The following is an 18,452-nucleotide window of genomic DNA, read 5'->3' as shown; positions in this document are numbered from 1 at the left end:
AGGAAGACCTGAGTTCAATCTGCCCTCAGACACTTGCTAGCTATGTGACTCTAGGCACGTCACTTAATCCTGTTTGCCTCAGTTTTCTCATCTGTAAAATGAGCTGGAGAAGAAAATAGCAAACCATTCTAATGTCTTTGCCAAGAAACCCCAAATGGGGTTGTGAAGAGTTGGATATGGCTGAACAACAAAGGCGATATAAAGGCAAAAAGAAAAGCCTCCATTAGCTTCATTTTGGGGCTGGAGGGGTGCTTGGGCATTGAGCTCTACCTCGGTCTTCAGGATGTCCTGGTTACCATATATTTCCTGGGTCAGACAGCAATGAATCAGAGCGGAGTAAAGAAGAGAGAAACCTGAGGATCTTTATCATACAAAGAACTTTCCCTTTCCTTCAACTGTACAAGCCAAATTCAAGTTCTCAAAATTACCAAGATAGCCATCCTTTGAGAAGCATGAGGGAGGCTGGAGAGAAAAAATAGAAAATTTTCAGTCAGCGTTTATAAAGCACCAGACGTTGTACTAAGCACTGGGAAAACAAAGAAAGGCAAAAAAAAAAAAAAAGAAAGAAAGAAAAAAAAATCCCTGCTCTCAAGACAATAGACAAATAACTATGTATAAAAAGATGTATGTATGTAGGCAAAATGGGAGCAGGCTGAGATTAGGGACTGAGAGCAGCTTCTGGAAAAAGGTACTTCAAAGCAGAGGGAGGTTCTTGGTTCCACAGGGAGGCCCCAGCCTTGTCTAAGGGACACAGGCTACGTAATACACAATGTACTCCATGCTCCTCTCAAGGGCAACTGTGCAAACACACCACAGCGTGCTTATTGTTATTAACAATAATATTTAAACACGCATTGGCTCAAAGCGAGCTGCCTGTACAAAAACAAAAGACATCTGTCTGCCTGCAGCCTCGTCATAGAGAGTCTATCAGCAACCAACAGCTCCTAGCGATGTGCTGGCCAAGTTTTCCTGATGATGTTCCACAGAGGGGGCATTCCAAGCTCTGGAGGGGAAGGGGTGATGGATGGAAGTTCTGCTCAGAATTTAAATCGAGTTGGAAGCGAGATCTCTGTCCCGACAGCTCATTGCACCTGACTGCCCCCAAAGTTTGGACATTCTCTGGCCCTCCCCTTGGGAGAGCACTATTCAGCTAACTCACTTCAGCCTTGACCTGCCCGAGTGCTCTGACTATGCAGTCTACTCTGGGCTGTATTTTAAGCAAGAGGAGGAAGAGGTAGGGCTAGAGGCAGACAATGTATGGCTGCCACACACTGCCTTGAAGTATTGAATAGATGGAGAAAGGGAGAACTAAGCTTAAGGCAGCACCTGTCATCACCCTCTGTTCCAAAAGACCCAAGGGATGATACAACTCTGGCTACAAAGATAATGTCTCAGATCCTTCCTGAGTTATCTCATCCCGTCTCTCCCTACCCCACCCTCTCAGTCCCTCCTACATACTGCCTCCAGGTTAATCCTCATTAAACACCACTTTCATTATGCCTTCACTCATTCATTCAAGAAATATTTAAAGCATGACCACTATGGCAAGTCTCTGGTCTGGGCATTATCATCAGGTGTTGGAGGTTATCTTGGGGGGGAGGGGGGTGAGAGGAAAAAGTTATGAAATAAATGAGGCATCTCTTCCCTTAAGAAATTTACAATCACAGAGTAATAGTAGTTTGGAGCTTGGAAAGGACCTTCCAGAAGAGGAATCATGCCATTTTCCTGCTCACACACTCTTTAAAGTCTGCGACTGATATAATAGCGATGATGCTGCCAATTTAAGGAGATTTCAGGGAATCATTGCGTCCTCCCTCCCCCATATACCTTCTCTGTAATAGTCTAAATTCCTTAACCTGGCATTATAGACCCTCAAAAATCTGTTCCAACCCACTTTTCCCACCTTATTCCCCAACATGAAACCTCTTTTATAGTCAAGCTAGACTCAACAACACCTTCAAAATAGAGACTTTGTTCATTCTTGACTGCATACTTTGATTAGTTCAAGGTTTTCTGTACCTGACATTTCCTCACTCTCTCTTCTCTCTACTTATTCCAAATCCTCTTTATTTTTCAAGGCCTAGTTCTTACCTTTCATCTTTCCTAAAGCCTCTAATCCTACAGTCAATAATCTCTCTCTCCTCTGAACTCCTACAGCATTTCATTGTCACTTGATCACATACGACCCTGTTTAATTCTTCCTGGGTATGCTTTGTTTATGATATCATATTATAAGATCTTTGAGGGCAGCAACCATAACAAACTTCCTGGTCATCCTCTCAGTGTGCGTATGCCCTCAATAAAAATTTCTGAACAAGTGAATTTTAGAGGAGTTTGGCATTCTTGATCATTTCCTTTTCTCCATTCATATCTCCTCATTTTCTTCAATTTTATGAATAGTAAATTCAAATTAATGCATAAATTTTAAAAAACTGAACCCTTTACAGAAGAAGAAATCCTTTTGTGGGGTTATGGGAATAAAAATGTCAGAACTGAGGTTATATTAACAACTCACTAACAAAATGAGAAAATAGAGAGGATATAATTCTCATTGGGGAAAAAATGCAGAGTAAAATACTTAGGTAATGAAAATGAACTATGTGAATACTGTGTGAGCAAGGAAGAAATAATAATGATAGCTAATGTTTATATAGAACCTATTATGTGTCAGGCCCTGTGCTAAATGTTTTACAATTATTATTTCATTTGATCCTCACAACACCATTGGGAGGTAGATGCTAATATTATCCTTATTTTACAGATGAGGAAACTGAGGCAAACAGAGGTTTGTGACCCCTTGCCAGGGGTCACAAAAGCTAATAAGTATCTTGGGCCAAATTTGAACTCAGGTCTTTCCGATTCCAGGTCTAGCACTCTACACACTGTGTTACAATAACCATGGCATCATGGTGGCCCACATGATTTTGGGGACAAGTCTGTAGCCATTAAAGAAAAATGGTAGGAACAGATGTATCAGGCAGAGTCTTCATCAAAGTGCTTGCGTGCCCCTTTTTAAATCCATTTTGTCAGGAAAAATTGACTAAGAAGGAAACATTACAAAATAACACATAAATTATGTATTCTGAATCAGTCAATAGAAATGCGACAGGCTCAAATGCTTGGCATTCTGCTAATGTTCACCTGAGGTAGACATTGCAAAGCTGCATTTCCCTTGGGCCAGGCATGTCAAATGTAAAATGTTTAATCCATTTACACTTAATATACTGTCTGCTGTCTGAAAGCAACCAAAGAGGATTTGAAAATATACTGTAATTGCTTTTCTTCTATTTGAAGATTGTAGGTTTAAACTTAAAAATTAGGTGGATTTCAAAGGTAGTACTGACCAGTGATGGATTCACTAGACGTATTATTTTTTCTAAAATCAAAGATTATGCATGATCTAAAAGAAAAGCTTCTTACCTTTTCCTTGAGTGTGCTTTCAACCTATCAATTTGTGAATGGAATGACTCAAGTGTTAAGACAATAGAGGGTCAGGGAATGGGGAGAGACATTAAAAATATATACAGTTTTTTTCTGCATAGTGGCCCTCTTAGGAAATGCTCAGGGTGACACATGTATAAAATGTCTTTGTTTTTCTTAAAGGTCAAAGGACCATGTATAAATTAGAAAAATCAAATGACATCTGAAGGACTGGGGATATAACTCACAGGGATGCAGGCAGGGGGTGCTGGTAAATATCTAACAGTCAGCTCTCCAGGAAAAAAAAAAAAAAGGGAGCACAGCATACTTCTAAGATTAACTCCACATTCAAGAAAGTCTTATCTTGCCCTGGATGATAGCTCATGCATGCAAATCCTCCTTCTAGGGAAGGTGAGGCTGGTGGATTGCTTAAATTCTGGAGTTCTGAACTGCATCAGCTTAAAGGTGACCAGGTGTCCACACTAAGTCTGGCACTAAATTGGCAAGTTCTTGGGAGGGGGAAGGGGAGACTCACAAGGCTGCCTAAGGAGGGGGAACCAGCCTAGGTCAGAAATGGAACAGGTTAAAGCTCTCATACCAATCAGCATTGGGGATGAATCTGTGAGTGACTACTGGAAGGGAGGGAGGAAGAAAGGAAGGGAGAGAGGAAGAAAGGAAGGAAGGAAGGAAGGAAGGAAGGAAGGAAGGAAGGAAGGAAGGAAGGAAGGAAGGAAGGAAGGAAGGAAGGAAGGAAGAAAAGGTGGGAGGAAGAAAGGAAAGAAGGAAGGAAAAGAGGGAGGAAGAAAGGAAGGAAAGGAGGGAGGAAGGAGGAAGGAAGGGAAGGGAAGGAGGGAGGAAGAAAGGAAGGAAGGAAAGGTGGGAGGAAAAAAGGAAAGAGGGAAAAGAGTTATCTAGAAATAAAACTTTCAGACACTTCTTGTCTCTGCCTTTATCTTCTTTCTTCTCTTCACTCAATTCAACTGAATTTACCAAGAATATAGTAAGTGCCTACTCCATGCAAGAAACTGTGCTAGGCACAGAGGATGCCAAAATATAATAAAAAGCAGGCCCTGCCCTTGGAGATCTTTTATCCTACAAGGCAGTGGCAACATTTTCAAGGATAAATAAGTGAAAGATAATTTGAGGAAGCCAAGAGCACTAAAACCTAAGAGGATTGGAAAAAGCTTCCCTTAGGTTACAATGCTGTACTTGAGGCTCAAAGCAAGTTAGGTATTTTTAGAAGCAGAGGAGAGAAGCAAATGCCCTTCAGGGACACATGGCAGGCTAGCAAAGGTCTAGAGGCAGGAGATGGAATACCCAATTCAAAAAATAGCCAATGGGCCAGTTGGAATAGAACATAGAGTGTGTGAAGGGAAGTGATGGGAAAGAAACCTTGAAGGATATGCAATAGTCAGACTAGGGCCTTCAGGGGCTGAGCCAAGGAAGAATGACATTGTCATTTCCCTGCTTTAGGGAGATTCTTTTGGCAAATTTGTGGCAAATGGATTGGACAGAAAAGTCTGAAACAGGGGTGCCAATTTGGAGACTACTGCAATAATCCAATGGAGAGGCGATGAGGACTTGAATTAGGATGGTGTCCATGTGTATAAGGGAGCAGGATGTGGAAGAAGTTATGGAGGCTCCTTCTATATGCATCTTGGTTCTTTGCTGTCCCTACCCTTTATTTTTCTCATTTCACAGTTGAAGAAACTGAGGATCTGAATGGCAAAACAATTTGTTCAAGGTCTCAGAGCCAAGAGCCAGGAATGGGTTATGCTGGAGCCAGCTCAAACTGTCTCATGAGAGATGATTGTTAAATTTTCTGTGTCAGCATTTATACCTCAGAAATAGGCAAATGCTAGAAATCAGGATCTGATATACTTTTTTCCTTATTGTCTAGCCTTAAGAAAATGATGAAGAAAATGTTGATAATGAAGATTAAATTTAAAAATATATCCTTTATATAATTTTCCTCCAGAAAGCCAGTTGTTAAACATTCCAGCACACCTCTGCTAGTTTCCCATTTGTTAATCCAATGCTTCCTACTCTATATTGCGTTGTATAACTTACTACTACAGATTCCTAGAGTGCTGCTGCTTTCCCTGTTCTGACAACTCCCTTTCCCGTTCCTTCTCCATTCCCGTCCCTTCCCAGAACTGGGAAGTAGATGGCAACAGTCACTGTTAATGTATAAGTAAAAAGCCTTGAAGGTCTGACCCTTTTCACTTCTCAGGGAAGGAAGCAGGGAACTGTATTTTTTCTGACTAGCACAATTTGTACAATCACCCACTGCCTCCACATCTTCCACTAGTGAAAAACTAGACATCTTAACATTAAATATATTCAATGACCTGAGAGACATCCAAATGATCTCCCCATTACTTTGTTGTCTGGTCTATTTGTCTTTTGTAGAGCATTTCTTCCAAACAGCTCAGAGTACTTTGCAGACATTATCTCATTATTCCTAGCAGCATAAATGGCATTTTACAAATGAAGAAATGAGTGAGCAGAATAAGTACTGGAATCATTCACCTGAGGTCAGAGACCATGTCAGTGAAGGCATCCCCTGGGTCTCAGCCTGACTCTGACTCTGCTCTCCCTTAGGCTATCGTAGGCTTGTCCATGCAGGCCTGTAGCAGAGGCGTAAGAAACTATTCAGTGATGAGAAATAACTACCTGATGAGTGTTCTGAACTAAGGACAAGTTTGAGTACCACTGCCCTAGATTATGTCACCTGCCTACCCAGAAGGCCCATGGCCTCCTTTTTCTCCTAAAAAAAATGACTTATTGTAAAGAACATTGAAAAGCAATACAATCAGCTAAGCTTGTTTTGCAATTATTTAAACAAAATTAAATAAAAATTTAAAAAAAGATGATTCAACCCATAAGAGGTCACCGCATTTTTAATCACTTCAAGTCTCCATCGATATTCTTTGAATGAATAAATGAAAGAAGAATATCGTAGCTGTGTTAAGTGTTAGGAATACAAATATAAAGGTAAAGACAGTCCCTGAACTCAAGGAATTTATATTGTAATGGAAGAAAGAAAACAGGAACAGAAATGGTGACCAGTGAGAGGATCTTTGCTGCTAGCTATTGGAATAACTTTAGGGGAGGCGGAATTCCTCCATGGGCCTTAGTTTGCTCATTTGTACAGTGAAGAGGTTGGACCAGGTGGCTTCTAAGGAAACTTCCAGTTCCAAATCTTACAAATCTATTTTTTTTAGAAAATTCTAATGTACTTGAGAATAATACTGGTTACATCTCATAAATAGTATCTGTTTTTCTCCTCTTTGTACACATTTGCCCATCTGCAAGATCTGCATCCTAACAGGAGCAAGCAATAGTTTAGCTCCCAGATCAGCTGTGCCAATTATATTCAATCCTAAAGCTGCCTAAATAACAAATGGGTCCGACATCCCCTTACCTTTCCTCAGTAAACAATGTTTTCAGGAACACTGGCCACTTCCAGATCAAGCAGTTCGATTGCTGCTAATTGGTTTTGCAAGAGATGCTGATGTCACTAGCTGGAAAGGCACCCAGAAGCTACCTACTTTCAAACCCCTAGATTCAAAAGTTACAGCTGTTCAGAATCAGCAGGGAGCAGCCATGGTTAGGAGCAGAAATATGGTACAGTGAACACGGTTGTCCTTTGTCTCCTCTAGACCAACTGCTATGTTTCTGCAGCAGCTCTCATGAAGTAATATACACACTCTGGAAAGCCCTTTCAAGAACATCAGTGTGTATAAAAATTGCATTATGTTAAGTTACTCTGTTCTCCTGTTTACTGACTATCAGTCTGAGACCTTTATTTAACACAGAAATAAAATATATTCTTGACTTTCTTTGTTGTGCCTTAGATTCTTGGCCACTATAACCGAGGGAATTTGAGCACTGAAAAATTTGTGGAAGAAATAAAATCAATTGCGAGTGAGCCTACTGAAAAGCATTTCTTCAATGTCTCTGATGAATTCGCACTAGTCACTATTGCTGAAGGCCTGGGAGAAAGAATATTTGCCTTGGAAGGTATGAAATTTTTTTAAAAATCAGAATGCTAAATCTATAACTCAAACCCTCAAGAATTCATTTTCTATAGTTCTGCCTTCCTTATTCCTAACATCTTTTTTTTGCGCATCTTGGCATTAGACTGTAATGTAAACATCTCTCATTCAGACAGATATTTCACAATGCATCAGAGTTGCTAGAACATATCTTCCTAAGAGCACAGTACAGGTGATGTAAGTGTAAAGGAGGGCAAGGATGGACGGAAGTATTTTTCACTTCTTTTTGGTATTTTGGAGAGATAGGCAGTAGATCTTCAAAGATACAAGTGGAGGAAAGTCTAAGTCTCAAGACTTGAAATTTGGCTTGGACGTTTTTCTATGTAGTTTCTCATTCTTTTAAAGGTCTCCTGGAAATGGAACCTTTTATATCATGTACATTAAGCATTGTCTCACTCCTGCTTAGCCCCAGAAGTCTGTGGCCTCAGTTTGCTATTTGTACTTGCTGCTTTCCATTCTTTGACTTTAAATGGTACTGGGCTATAAATGAGGTGCTATAAACATGGGTGCTTTGCTCCATTGTACTTCTTAGGTTAACAAGCTACTTTGGAACTAAAAGATTATAAACCTTTCCTTGTCAAAATGTCCTAGAATAGGGGTGGCTAGGTGGCACAGTGAATGGAGCACCAGCCCTGGAGTGAGGAGGACCTGAGTTCAAATCTGACCTCAGACACTTAACACAAAAACTAGTCGTTTGACCTTGGACAAGTCACTTAACCCCAATTGCCCTCCAAAAAAGCAAAAAAAAAATGTCCTAGAACAAGTTTGGGGAACCTGTGTCCTTGATGCCACATGTGGTCTTCTGGGTCCTCAAGTCTGTCCCTTTGATGGAATCCAGTGTGAATTCAGGGATACACTAGTAGAAGCAGTGAAGGTAGTTGGTACAGAATCTAGAGCCCTTTTAAAAGAATATTCACCTCTCCTTGTATTACTGCTGTAGAAGAGGTGGCATAGAAAAAGTCATGTGCCTTGTGCTCCAGTGAGGGCCCTACTGCTCCTTGCTACCAGACAAAAATGACAACAGCCTGAAGGGTCTTTTCCTCCTATGTATGTTGCCTAACCTAGACCCATAGACTGCTTGAGCTGGAAGGAGAGGGAGGTATGCTGGTAAATGTTTAGCAACTGACTGGATTATTAACATTTTCTTAATCATCAAAACTATAAATCAAGCACAAATATGTAACATTTGCCAATTTCTGATGCATAAATGTCCCCAGTGAAAATTTAATAATCAATTCTCAGTGACCAGCCACTTCAGTTGGCTCTAGCACACTACTGGCTTGAAGGGACCGTAAGAGATCATAGGATCAGAATTATAGAGTTAAAAGGAACCTCAGAGACCATGTAATAGAGCCCTTCTTCAGTTTTTGGATGAGGAAATTTAAACTCAAAGAAATGATATGATTTTGTTGTTGTTATTTAGTCATTTTCAGTCACGTCTGACTCTTCATAATCCCATCTGGGGTTTTCTTGGCAAGGATACTAGAGCAGTTTGCTATTTTCTTCTCCAGCTCATTTTATGGATGAGAAAATTGAAGCAAACAGGGTTAAGTGACTTGCCCAGGGTCACATAACTAGTAAGTGTCTGAGGCCACCACCCAGCCTTGTGCTCTATCCAGTATGCCACCCAGTTGCCCATATGCAATGATTTACCCAGTCTATAAATTGGAACTAGTAATTGAATCAATCTCCCTTATCTTGCCACACATATCGACTTTATTACTGAGGAAGAGAGAAGAAAAGAAAGAAAGCTTCACTTCAGAAACAAACAATGGTATGGTGGAAAGGAAATTAACTCTAGAATCAGAGGACATGGGTTTAAGTCCTGCCTCAAATGCGCACTGCCTATGTGACCTCAGGCAAATGACTTTAGCAATTGTGGGCCTCTATTTCCTCATCTGTGAAAAGAGGGGGTTCATTTAGATGTCCTCTGAACTCCCTTCCAGCCCTCAGCCTATGATCCTTTAATGGAATAATGAGAATATAATCTAGTTATAAGGAAAGGGGTGAAAGAGTGAAGAAAGGGATGTAATTAAGGCACTTGAGTCAGGTAAGACCTGGGTTTGAATCCCATCTCTGATCACCAATAACTGGCCAAGGTCCTTAAGATCTCTGAACCTGAGGTTCCTCATGTATAAAACAAGAATAACCAAATATATCTTACTGACCTTACAGAATCATTGTGAGAATTAAATGAGATAATGTACCGAAAAGTACTTTGCAAGCCTTTTGGAACAATATATAAATGTCTGCCATTATTATTGAAAAGAAGTTGAACACTTTCCCAGGACACAGATTCTAGGGAAGTGTGGGGGAACAAACAAAATGGGAGAGAACCAGAAAATGTTGGGGAGCTCCACAGGCCTGATAGAGTACATTGTATGCATCACTTTCACTCAGCTTGTAGAAACAGGACGACTCCAGTGATTTATCAGTCAGAAGTTTGACCCTCTCCTGAAGGACCCCACTTCTAGAAGAGACACCTCTAATCTTTTATTTTCTTTATTTGGAAGCATTGTTTATGGTTGGCCTAAAGGGCACGGCTGAAAGGCATTCAAGGGGAAAAATAGTATAATGTCTTCATAAAGCCCTTATACACTTTAAAATTCTAAAAACCTAGGCTGTAGGTCAGAGAGAAACAACTTGTAAGTGGCATTTAAAAGCAATTTATTAAAATTTACAGGACATTATCCACTAGATATATATTTTTAGGATCCTGTGGCAAAAGGAAAACAGCTACCATAGTGAAGAAGGTAAACTGTGCTCTATAGAAAGCAGAACTGAAGTCTCTATAGGCTGTGAGAAGAAAATTCAATTTCTTTTAAATGCCATGTGACTATATGCTATTTATATCTATCATACTTACCTCTGAAGTTAAAGCTTCCAAGTTTAAAAACTGCAAAAACCTTAAGAAGACACTACACTTAAAAAATAAATTGTCTTCACATGAGCCCCATTGACCAAAAACTTTCCAAAAATCTTTGTTGTTTTTTTAATTAAAATTTATTTCTTTAATTAATAGAAATATATTTTTTCCCCTTACCCTGCCTCCGCTTTAAAAAAATAGAAAAAGGAAAACAAATTCCTTACTAAAAAATGTGCATAGTCAAGTGAAACAAATTCCTTCATTGGCAGCGTTCAAAAAAAATGTGTCACAAATAAATGCCCCCCCCCCCAAACCTATCAGGAATCCGTCAGAAGATGGGTAGCATGCTTCACCACAGATCCTCTAGAATTCTGGGTGGTCAAGCATTTTCGTCAGTTGTGCTGTTTCTGAATTTTACAGAATCAGACGAGAAAGTGCTATCTTTCCCTGCCATTTGGAAATTCTCCATTTCCCATAAATCTTTACCCTTTGTGAAGGCAACTGCCAGCTAACATGAAGGCTGCATTGTTCTTTCCTTTTGGCACCAGTTCAGCCTAGCGAGTACCCAGTGCCAGTGACTTGCTTTGGGATATCAGGAAGTCATTTAACATTTCCATTTCCCTTATGAACAGCAGAGATAATACTAAAATCCCTCTCTAGAGGTATGGTCACTGTGGACTTGCCAGAGAAGAAACAAGAGGAGAGGTCTTGAGAAGGGTAGGCTGGGGCTATTCTTCACAATCTCTTTCCCTCTGTGCTCTACTCAACCTGAAGACAAAACCCAGAAGTAGGGGGAGGCTTGGAAAGAGTCAGGGCTCCCCAGATTAGAGGAGGTGGTTTTATTGGCACTTTGGCACAGTTTCTACCTGCCTGTTAGGAAGACTGTAAAGATAAATTTGATAATAAGTGTAAAGTGCCTTGAGCTCTCAGAGTAAAATGTTTTAAAATAAAGCTTATTTTAGTTGCCTAAATGAAAGGGCTATTCCAATGCATGATTGAAATGTAATATGTGACTCTTGACTGTTTCCCCTATAAAATTTAGCCCTATAAAAGCCATTTGCAAAACTATTCACTGGCAATTTATTCCAGGTAAGTAGTAAAGAAGCTTGGAACTTGATTTCATTCATTTGACTACCCCATATTCCCCTGCTGGAAAAGCAGGTCAATTTTTTTTTAATATAAATTTTGGATTACTTGTGGGATTTTTTTCTCATCTGCAAAGTAACATTAATAAATGACCCATTGATTAGAGGAAAATAAATGGATATTTTCCAACTTCCTCAGTATTATGTGACTCTGCTAAGTTTGGAATACTGAATGTTTTTAAATGTATTCCTATGGATAGATATATATGCACTCACTACATATTTACGTAAATATTTAAGTATGCATAAACATATAAAGGGTGTCCCAGAAGTCTTAGTGTAATTTAAAGCTTTAATATCATAAAACTGCACTAAGACTTTTGGAACACCCTGTAGCATATAGCACAGTGGATAGAGATCTGGCTTCTGAATTACGAATACCTGGGTATTTGCTGACCTGGGTATTTGCCTCATACTGGTTGTGTGGTCAAGTCATTTAACTTCTCAGGGTCCCAGACAACTTTATGAGACTAAATTCTAGAGAAGATGCCAATCTGTGTTGGAAGGCAATGTTTCTCACCAGGAGATACGTATGTGGACAATACCAGTGTTTAGGTCAATGTGACAAGATTTACCTATGATGACTTAGGTGACACTGGAGAAGAGGCTGCTTGCGTAGCCAAATGACAATACTACTGTTTACTCTTGTAATGTGTGCCTTGTGTGTGATTGATGCACATATTAATGACTTAATTTCTGAGTTATGCTACAACTTCATAATATTGTTTTTATATATTTGTTAATATATACTAAGACTATACATATAGTAAAATTACATTTATCTTTCACTTATTCATTGTGGTGGAGCAGGTAGGTGGTGAAGTGGATAGGGTGCCAGTGCCTCTTCCTGAGTTCAAATATGACCTCAGACACCAGCTATGTGACTCTAGCCAAGTCACTTAACACAGTTTGCCTCAGTTTCCTAATATGTAAAATGAACTGGAGAAGGAAATGGCAAACCACTCCAGTATCTTTGCCAAGAAAATTTCAAATGGGATCATTAAGATTAGATATAACTGAAAATAACTGAAATATTCATTTTGGTATTTTATGCAAGTTCCCAAGTTTTGGGGGTCTGCTATGTGAATGGCCAAAGACAGGTTACATATATGTGGATGAAAAGGCAATATGTTTACAAAGAACAGAGTTTAAATTATCATTATTTCAATAACAATCTTCCGTGTGTAACCTGGGCTTTTCTGATAGTAGGGGATAAAGAGGTCTCTATAGTCAGCAATCTGGACCTGCTCCAAAGACCCCTCATTGGCATCTCCATGTTAGGGGAACTAGGCATACACACAGAAGCCTGAGTTACATTTAATGTGATGCTGTGACTTGGAAGCAGCTAGGTGTACAGTGGATAGAATGTTACAGATGGATTTCAAAAGACCAGAGCTGCATTGTGAGACATAACTTACAGGAATAAGGAGAAGGTGTTCCCATAATCTTCTGCCATTTGAGGAGCGAGTAAAGGAACTGGGAATGTTTAGTGTGGAAAAGAGAGGTCTCAGGGGCAAGACTAGAGCTGCCTTCAAGTATTTGGAGAGTTGTCATGTGAAAAAGAGATTAGACATTATTCTTTCTTTTAACCTAGAAGAACAGAAGTAGGAGTAATGAGTGAGAGATGCAGTGAGGCATATATAAGCTTGATGTATGGAAAACCTTTCTAATAACTAGGACTATTCAAGAGGAAAATGGATTGCCTTGGCCTCATTGGTAGTCTTCAAGCTGATGCAGGCTGGTCACTTCCAACTCTGAAATCTTGAGGTTCAAGATTTCTCACTGCCTTATTTGGGAAAATTAGATTTTAGAGACCACGTGTCTGAGAGCTTCTTAGTGGAAGCCAATTATTTGACTAGTCAGAACCACCAAGTCAGCCTACAGGAAAGAATGTCATTGGGTTACAAAACACTGGAGTCCTATGATTCTCTGAGAAAAAAAATCTTTTTTTGTCATTCCTTTTAATACGACTTTCATCAAATAATTATACTTTAATTTTATCAAAATGTTTTTTGATGATTTTTATATTTGCAAAAAAAAATATCAATTAGAAAAAGAAACACTGTAATTCTTAAAGATAACTATTTCCTATTTTATAGCCACAACTGACTTGTTAGCAGCCTCATTTGAGATGGAAATGTCCCAGACTGGATTCAGTGCTCATTATTCACAGGTAAATTGATCGCTTGGTGGTAGAAACTAAAACTTTATTTTTGTGTCTCTGGTTAGGTGGCATAGTGGATAGTGTGTTGGTCCTGAGGTCAGAAAGACCTGAGTTCAAATACAGCCTTAGATATTTACTAGTTGTGTGACCCTGGGCAACTCACTTAACTTCTGTTTGTCTCAGTTTCCTCATCTATAATAATAACATCTATGTCCCGGGATTCTTGTGAGGATCAAATGAGATAGTAATTGTAAAAGCAGTTAAGACAGTGCCCAGCAAATAGTAACTACTATATAAATGTTAGCAATTATTATTTCAGAAAATTATCTTTTTACTTGATATTCAATATTGCAAATGTCAGACATTTCTGACATGAGCATTGCCTTGACTACAGTCTAATGTTTTCTGATTCAAATTTGAAAACAGCATTCCTTAGGCTTCCTTTTGGAACTAAAAATGAATTTATTACATATTTAACAAAAAAAAGCAAGCTGTACATAATAGAGATTTATGATTTCAGGTGCAATCCTCTGCATTTTTAAATATTCTTTTCTGTTCTGTCCTTTGCATATGCAAATACCTATTCCATTTGGTGTTCAATAAATTCTAAATTTCAAAAATTGAAATAATAATAGCTAACATTTATGTAGCACTTTAAAGTTTGCAAAATGCTTTACTCATTTTGTCTCATTCTATCCATACAACAACCTTGAGATATAGATACTATTATTATCCTCATTTTATAAATAAAGGAAACTGAGGTAGACTGAAAAAAGAAACATGTCATCCTGCAGAGCTCGCTACAGAATATTAATAATTGTGCATCAGGCACATTTGGCTACTAAGCTTCCAGTCCCGCAGGGAAGAAATGTGAATGCCATTCATTTGAGAAGTGCTATTTACACATAGAGTTCAATGAGAAAACTCATTCTTAGTATTTTGTCTTGTATATACACTATTTTTTTTTCTCAGTGGGAGGCAAAGTGACATGGTAGAAAAGAGAACTGGCTTTCAAGTATGAGAATTTGGGTTTGAATCCCACCTTTGACAACTGCAACTTATATGACCCTGAGCAAGTCATATAATTTCTCTGGACCTCATTTTCCCATCTGTAAAATGAGGGGTTTGGGCTAGATTGGACTAAAAGCCCTTTCAACTCTAGAGCTCTGATCCTACACTCAGTGTCAACATATTCAATGACAATATTAGAACCTGAGTCCTTAAGGGAACCTAGTCCCCTCCCAAGTACCATATATGTGAAAGAATAATAAAGGCAACTCTAGTGATCAGAAAAACATATCTGTAGTCTTTCACTATAAAGGTCTCCTGGGGCCTACACAGAAGTACTAACCTGTCAGTGTTTATATTAATGTATAAGATCCTTAAGAATGATTGATGATTGTTCCATTCTTTGTATTCATATCCCCATATACTTAGCCAATACTTAGACCAGTGCCTGGACACATAATAGGTGGAGAATAAATGCTCATCAATTGGTTGGTTGATATCTATCTTCCTATTTAAATATAAGGATTGGGTTATGCTTGGAGCTGTAGGAGCCTATGACTGGAATGGAACAGTTGTCATGCAGAAAGACAGTCAAATTATAACCCCGTCAAATGATTCCTTTAATGTTGAGTCTACTAAGAAAAATGAACCACTTGCCTCCTATTTAGGTGAGTATATTTATATTCTTTAATTATTGTTTATCAAAGTTCCTTCTTCTAGGGATTTGACTTCACCAGTCCTAGGCTTCAATGTCATTAAGTTAAGACTGTCATCTCACCATGTCATTCCCATAAGCTCCATTGGCTCCCAGTTAGCCCCAGGATCAAGTACAAACTCCTCCGGTTAGCATTTAGAGCCTTTGACCATCTTGCTTCAATTTACCTTTGTAGTCTCGTTATACGCCACTGTCCTTCACTCTCTCTGTAGCTCAGGCAAATTGGCTTTCCTGTTATTCCTCACACTCCACATCTTATCTCATGTCTGACGTTATACCAGTTTTCCCCTATACCTAGAATGTATTCCTTCCTCACTCCACTTCTTGGAATCCCTGCCTTCCTTCATAGCTCAGTTCAGTCATCACCTCCTACATGAGGCATTTCTTTATCCTTATTCTACTCCCCTTCCCACCAGACTCCATCTGCTAGTGTCATTCTTCCTCCGCCCCTGGAGAAATTACCTTGCATTTACTTTGCACATACTTATGTATAATATAGTATAGTATGTATATTATATCATATATAATGTCATGTATCTATATACAATGTATATAATTCCCTGACAGAATGTAAACTCCTTTAGGACACTATTCTTTCATATTGTCTTTGAACTCCTAATGACTAGCAGAGCACATAGTAGGTCATTTAAAATATTTGTTGATTGATATACTTCTCTCTTGGCCAGCCAGATACAAAAGCCTGGAATGAAATTACCTTAGAGACTTAACTATGTTCATTGAGACTGTCACTAAGTGTATCAGAATTCAGACTGTTATCTGAAATATTGTACTTTTAGAGTTCTAAATGCCACATTTTGTGAAAGACCAATTTTGTGAAAGACCCAATGTGAGGATTGGTTTAAAGGAATGTGTATTTTTGTCAAAGTGAGTCACAAAGAGTCAGACACGACTGAAAAAAGACCAAACAAAGGGGTGTTTAGCTTGAGGAAGAGAAGACTTGGTGGGGTGGGTGAAGGATAGGGAGGAAAGACACTGGTAGAAAGAACAAGAAGCAACAAGTAGAAGCTGTTTATTCTGAATAACAATAAGCTTGCTAACAACCAAACTCTCCAGTTTTGGAAAGGAATAGATTTCTACATGAACTTGTGAACTCCTCATTACTGGCAGCATTTTAAGTAGTCTACATTGATACCTTTATTTGATTGGTAGGACTTGTTGTAATTTCTAAGATTTCTTCCAAGTCAAGCTTCTATTTTATATAAAATATGGTGAGCTCACAGACCAATTTATGTGTGTGAATTACACTCCTGTCATATAAAAGGGAGGAAACAGGCAGAACAGTGATGCTATCTGGAATATCGAAGTGATAAAATCTTGGATTGAAATATACTCCAATGCAATCAATTGCTTGATCCAAATAAACAGCTATTTGTCGAGCTCTTATTATGCATAAGGTATTACACTAGGTTCCATGAGACATCAAAAGTTGCATAAGCTACTGTCCCTACCCTTTGTGATCACCCACATTTTAGCTACCAATGGCCATGCAGGTATTAGAAGCAGGTTCTGTGGAGCACTTAGAGTTTGGTCAGACATCGAAGATGCCAAGGTCATCCACTGCATCCCAAGCCATTGCCAGTCATCCTGGCTTTTATCTTGCCACTGGATTTTGATAACTCTGGACGAGAGAATGAGGCTAGAGACTTTGTACAGCTCTGCCTCCCTTAAATTTAATTCATGTTCAAGTCAAGACATCACCTCGTGATGTCATTGGTCCTCTTCAGAAACAGAGGACAAACAACAATAGCTACCTACATTACATATTGACTAATAGCCAAATGAGCTTGTTGATGCTGCTGAAAATTTTTAAGTAAAAATCTCCTCCTCCAATCCCTGCCAGTGCTCAGGGTTATTTTCAGCAGAGTCAGAGATCTTGATCATAAGATATTGGTGGCACAGAATGAATCATTCCTGGCTACACAGGCTAGAAGTTATGACTCTTCCCTTTCCAAGAAAAGAAAACTATGAATGTGCAGTCTACAATGTACAGGAACGATGAGGTTTTCGTCTGTTGCAGTAACTTGATCACAAATGAGACCATGATACACTTTGCCAAAATAAAGTCTAACTTATATAAGGAAATTTCTTTCCAGGAAGAAAAGTGCCCAGAAATCCCAGAATAAGAAAACTACCCAGTGCTTTTAAACTGGTCTCTCAATCCATAGAGAGATTTTACAAAAGTTCATTAGGAAGTTTACAAGCTAAGAAAAATCTGAATTGGTGAGCCTAACACCTGCCTATGTTACAAGCTGTTATTGTATTAAAAATCTTTAGCACTGGCTCTAGAAAAAATCTTATGTTAATCCATAATCCCTTGGGAGCAGTGCACATTCCAATAGCATGTACCTCTAGAGCTAGACATGCTCCAATTTTTTTTTTTTAGCAAGTACTTGTTCCATGTTCCACACAGGCATATCTTCACTTCACAAATGGCTAAGGTTTGGTGGTGCTAATAGGAACTAGGTCATTTCCTTTAGGTTTATTGATTACTAGACCACATTAGGCAGAATCAAAAGTAAAGATACATGGAGTGGAACCATTAAATAAAGACCAATCAAAACAACTTTTCCCCTGACCTATTAGGTCTTGTCACTTCATCAAAAAAGAAAATTAGAATAATATCAGAATTCATTTCTTGTAAAGATTGTAGTTACTTTAGTTTCTTCCTAATTTCCCACCACTTTCATACATGAGAATAATATTTTATTTTGCTTTGAGTAGTATTCTGGATTCCTTTATATTTTATATAGCTTCCTCATTAACTCTTTTAAACTCTAAATCTCAACAAAGTTTTTCAGATTATCAGATCTCTCTTTCATATAGGCTTATGTCTCTGGAAGTAACAATAATTTTCTCTTTTCAACTACTACAAGTTCAGGAAGTTACAAACATTTCCTAATATGTAGAGTATTATCATCCCCGAGATAGTCTCTGGTCTTTGCATTATGGTCTTTGAGGGCTTTTTTGCTTTGTTTTGTTTTTAATATTCAGTTATTACCTAATTGTTGGTAATTGCTGCCCCCTCCCTCTGTCATCTCTGCCTAACTAAAAC

At 38.7% G+C, this 18,452-nt stretch overlaps 1 protein-coding gene across 2 annotated transcripts in view; it reads left to right on the top strand.

Annotated features, from left to right (window-relative positions):
• ITGA1 (integrin subunit alpha 1) overlaps nt 1-18,452 on the top strand; it is a 201,513-nt gene that overhangs the window by 107,954 nt on the left and 75,107 nt on the right. The window contains exons 9-11 of one of the 2 annotated variants that reach the window (XM_069095296.1): nt 7,281-7,446; nt 13,592-13,665; nt 15,188-15,332. In XM_069095296.1, the coding sequence (XP_068951397.1) occupies nt 7,281-7,446; nt 13,592-13,665; nt 15,188-15,332 (385 nt within the window). The remainder of the gene's footprint in view (nt 1-7,280; nt 7,447-13,591; nt 13,666-15,187; nt 15,333-18,452) is intronic. The other variant, XM_069095297.1, reaches the window with a different exon arrangement.

The sequence above is a fragment of the Petaurus breviceps genome, unplaced genomic scaffold (genome assembly GCF_028583685.1).
Source record: "Petaurus breviceps papuanus isolate PSGF00001 unplaced genomic scaffold, PetGlider_PUasm1.0 226, whole genome shotgun sequence".
Classification (NCBI taxonomy): domain Eukaryota; kingdom Metazoa; phylum Chordata; class Mammalia; order Diprotodontia; family Petauridae; genus Petaurus; species Petaurus breviceps.
This window is presented reverse-complemented; position numbering and strand designations above follow the sequence as displayed.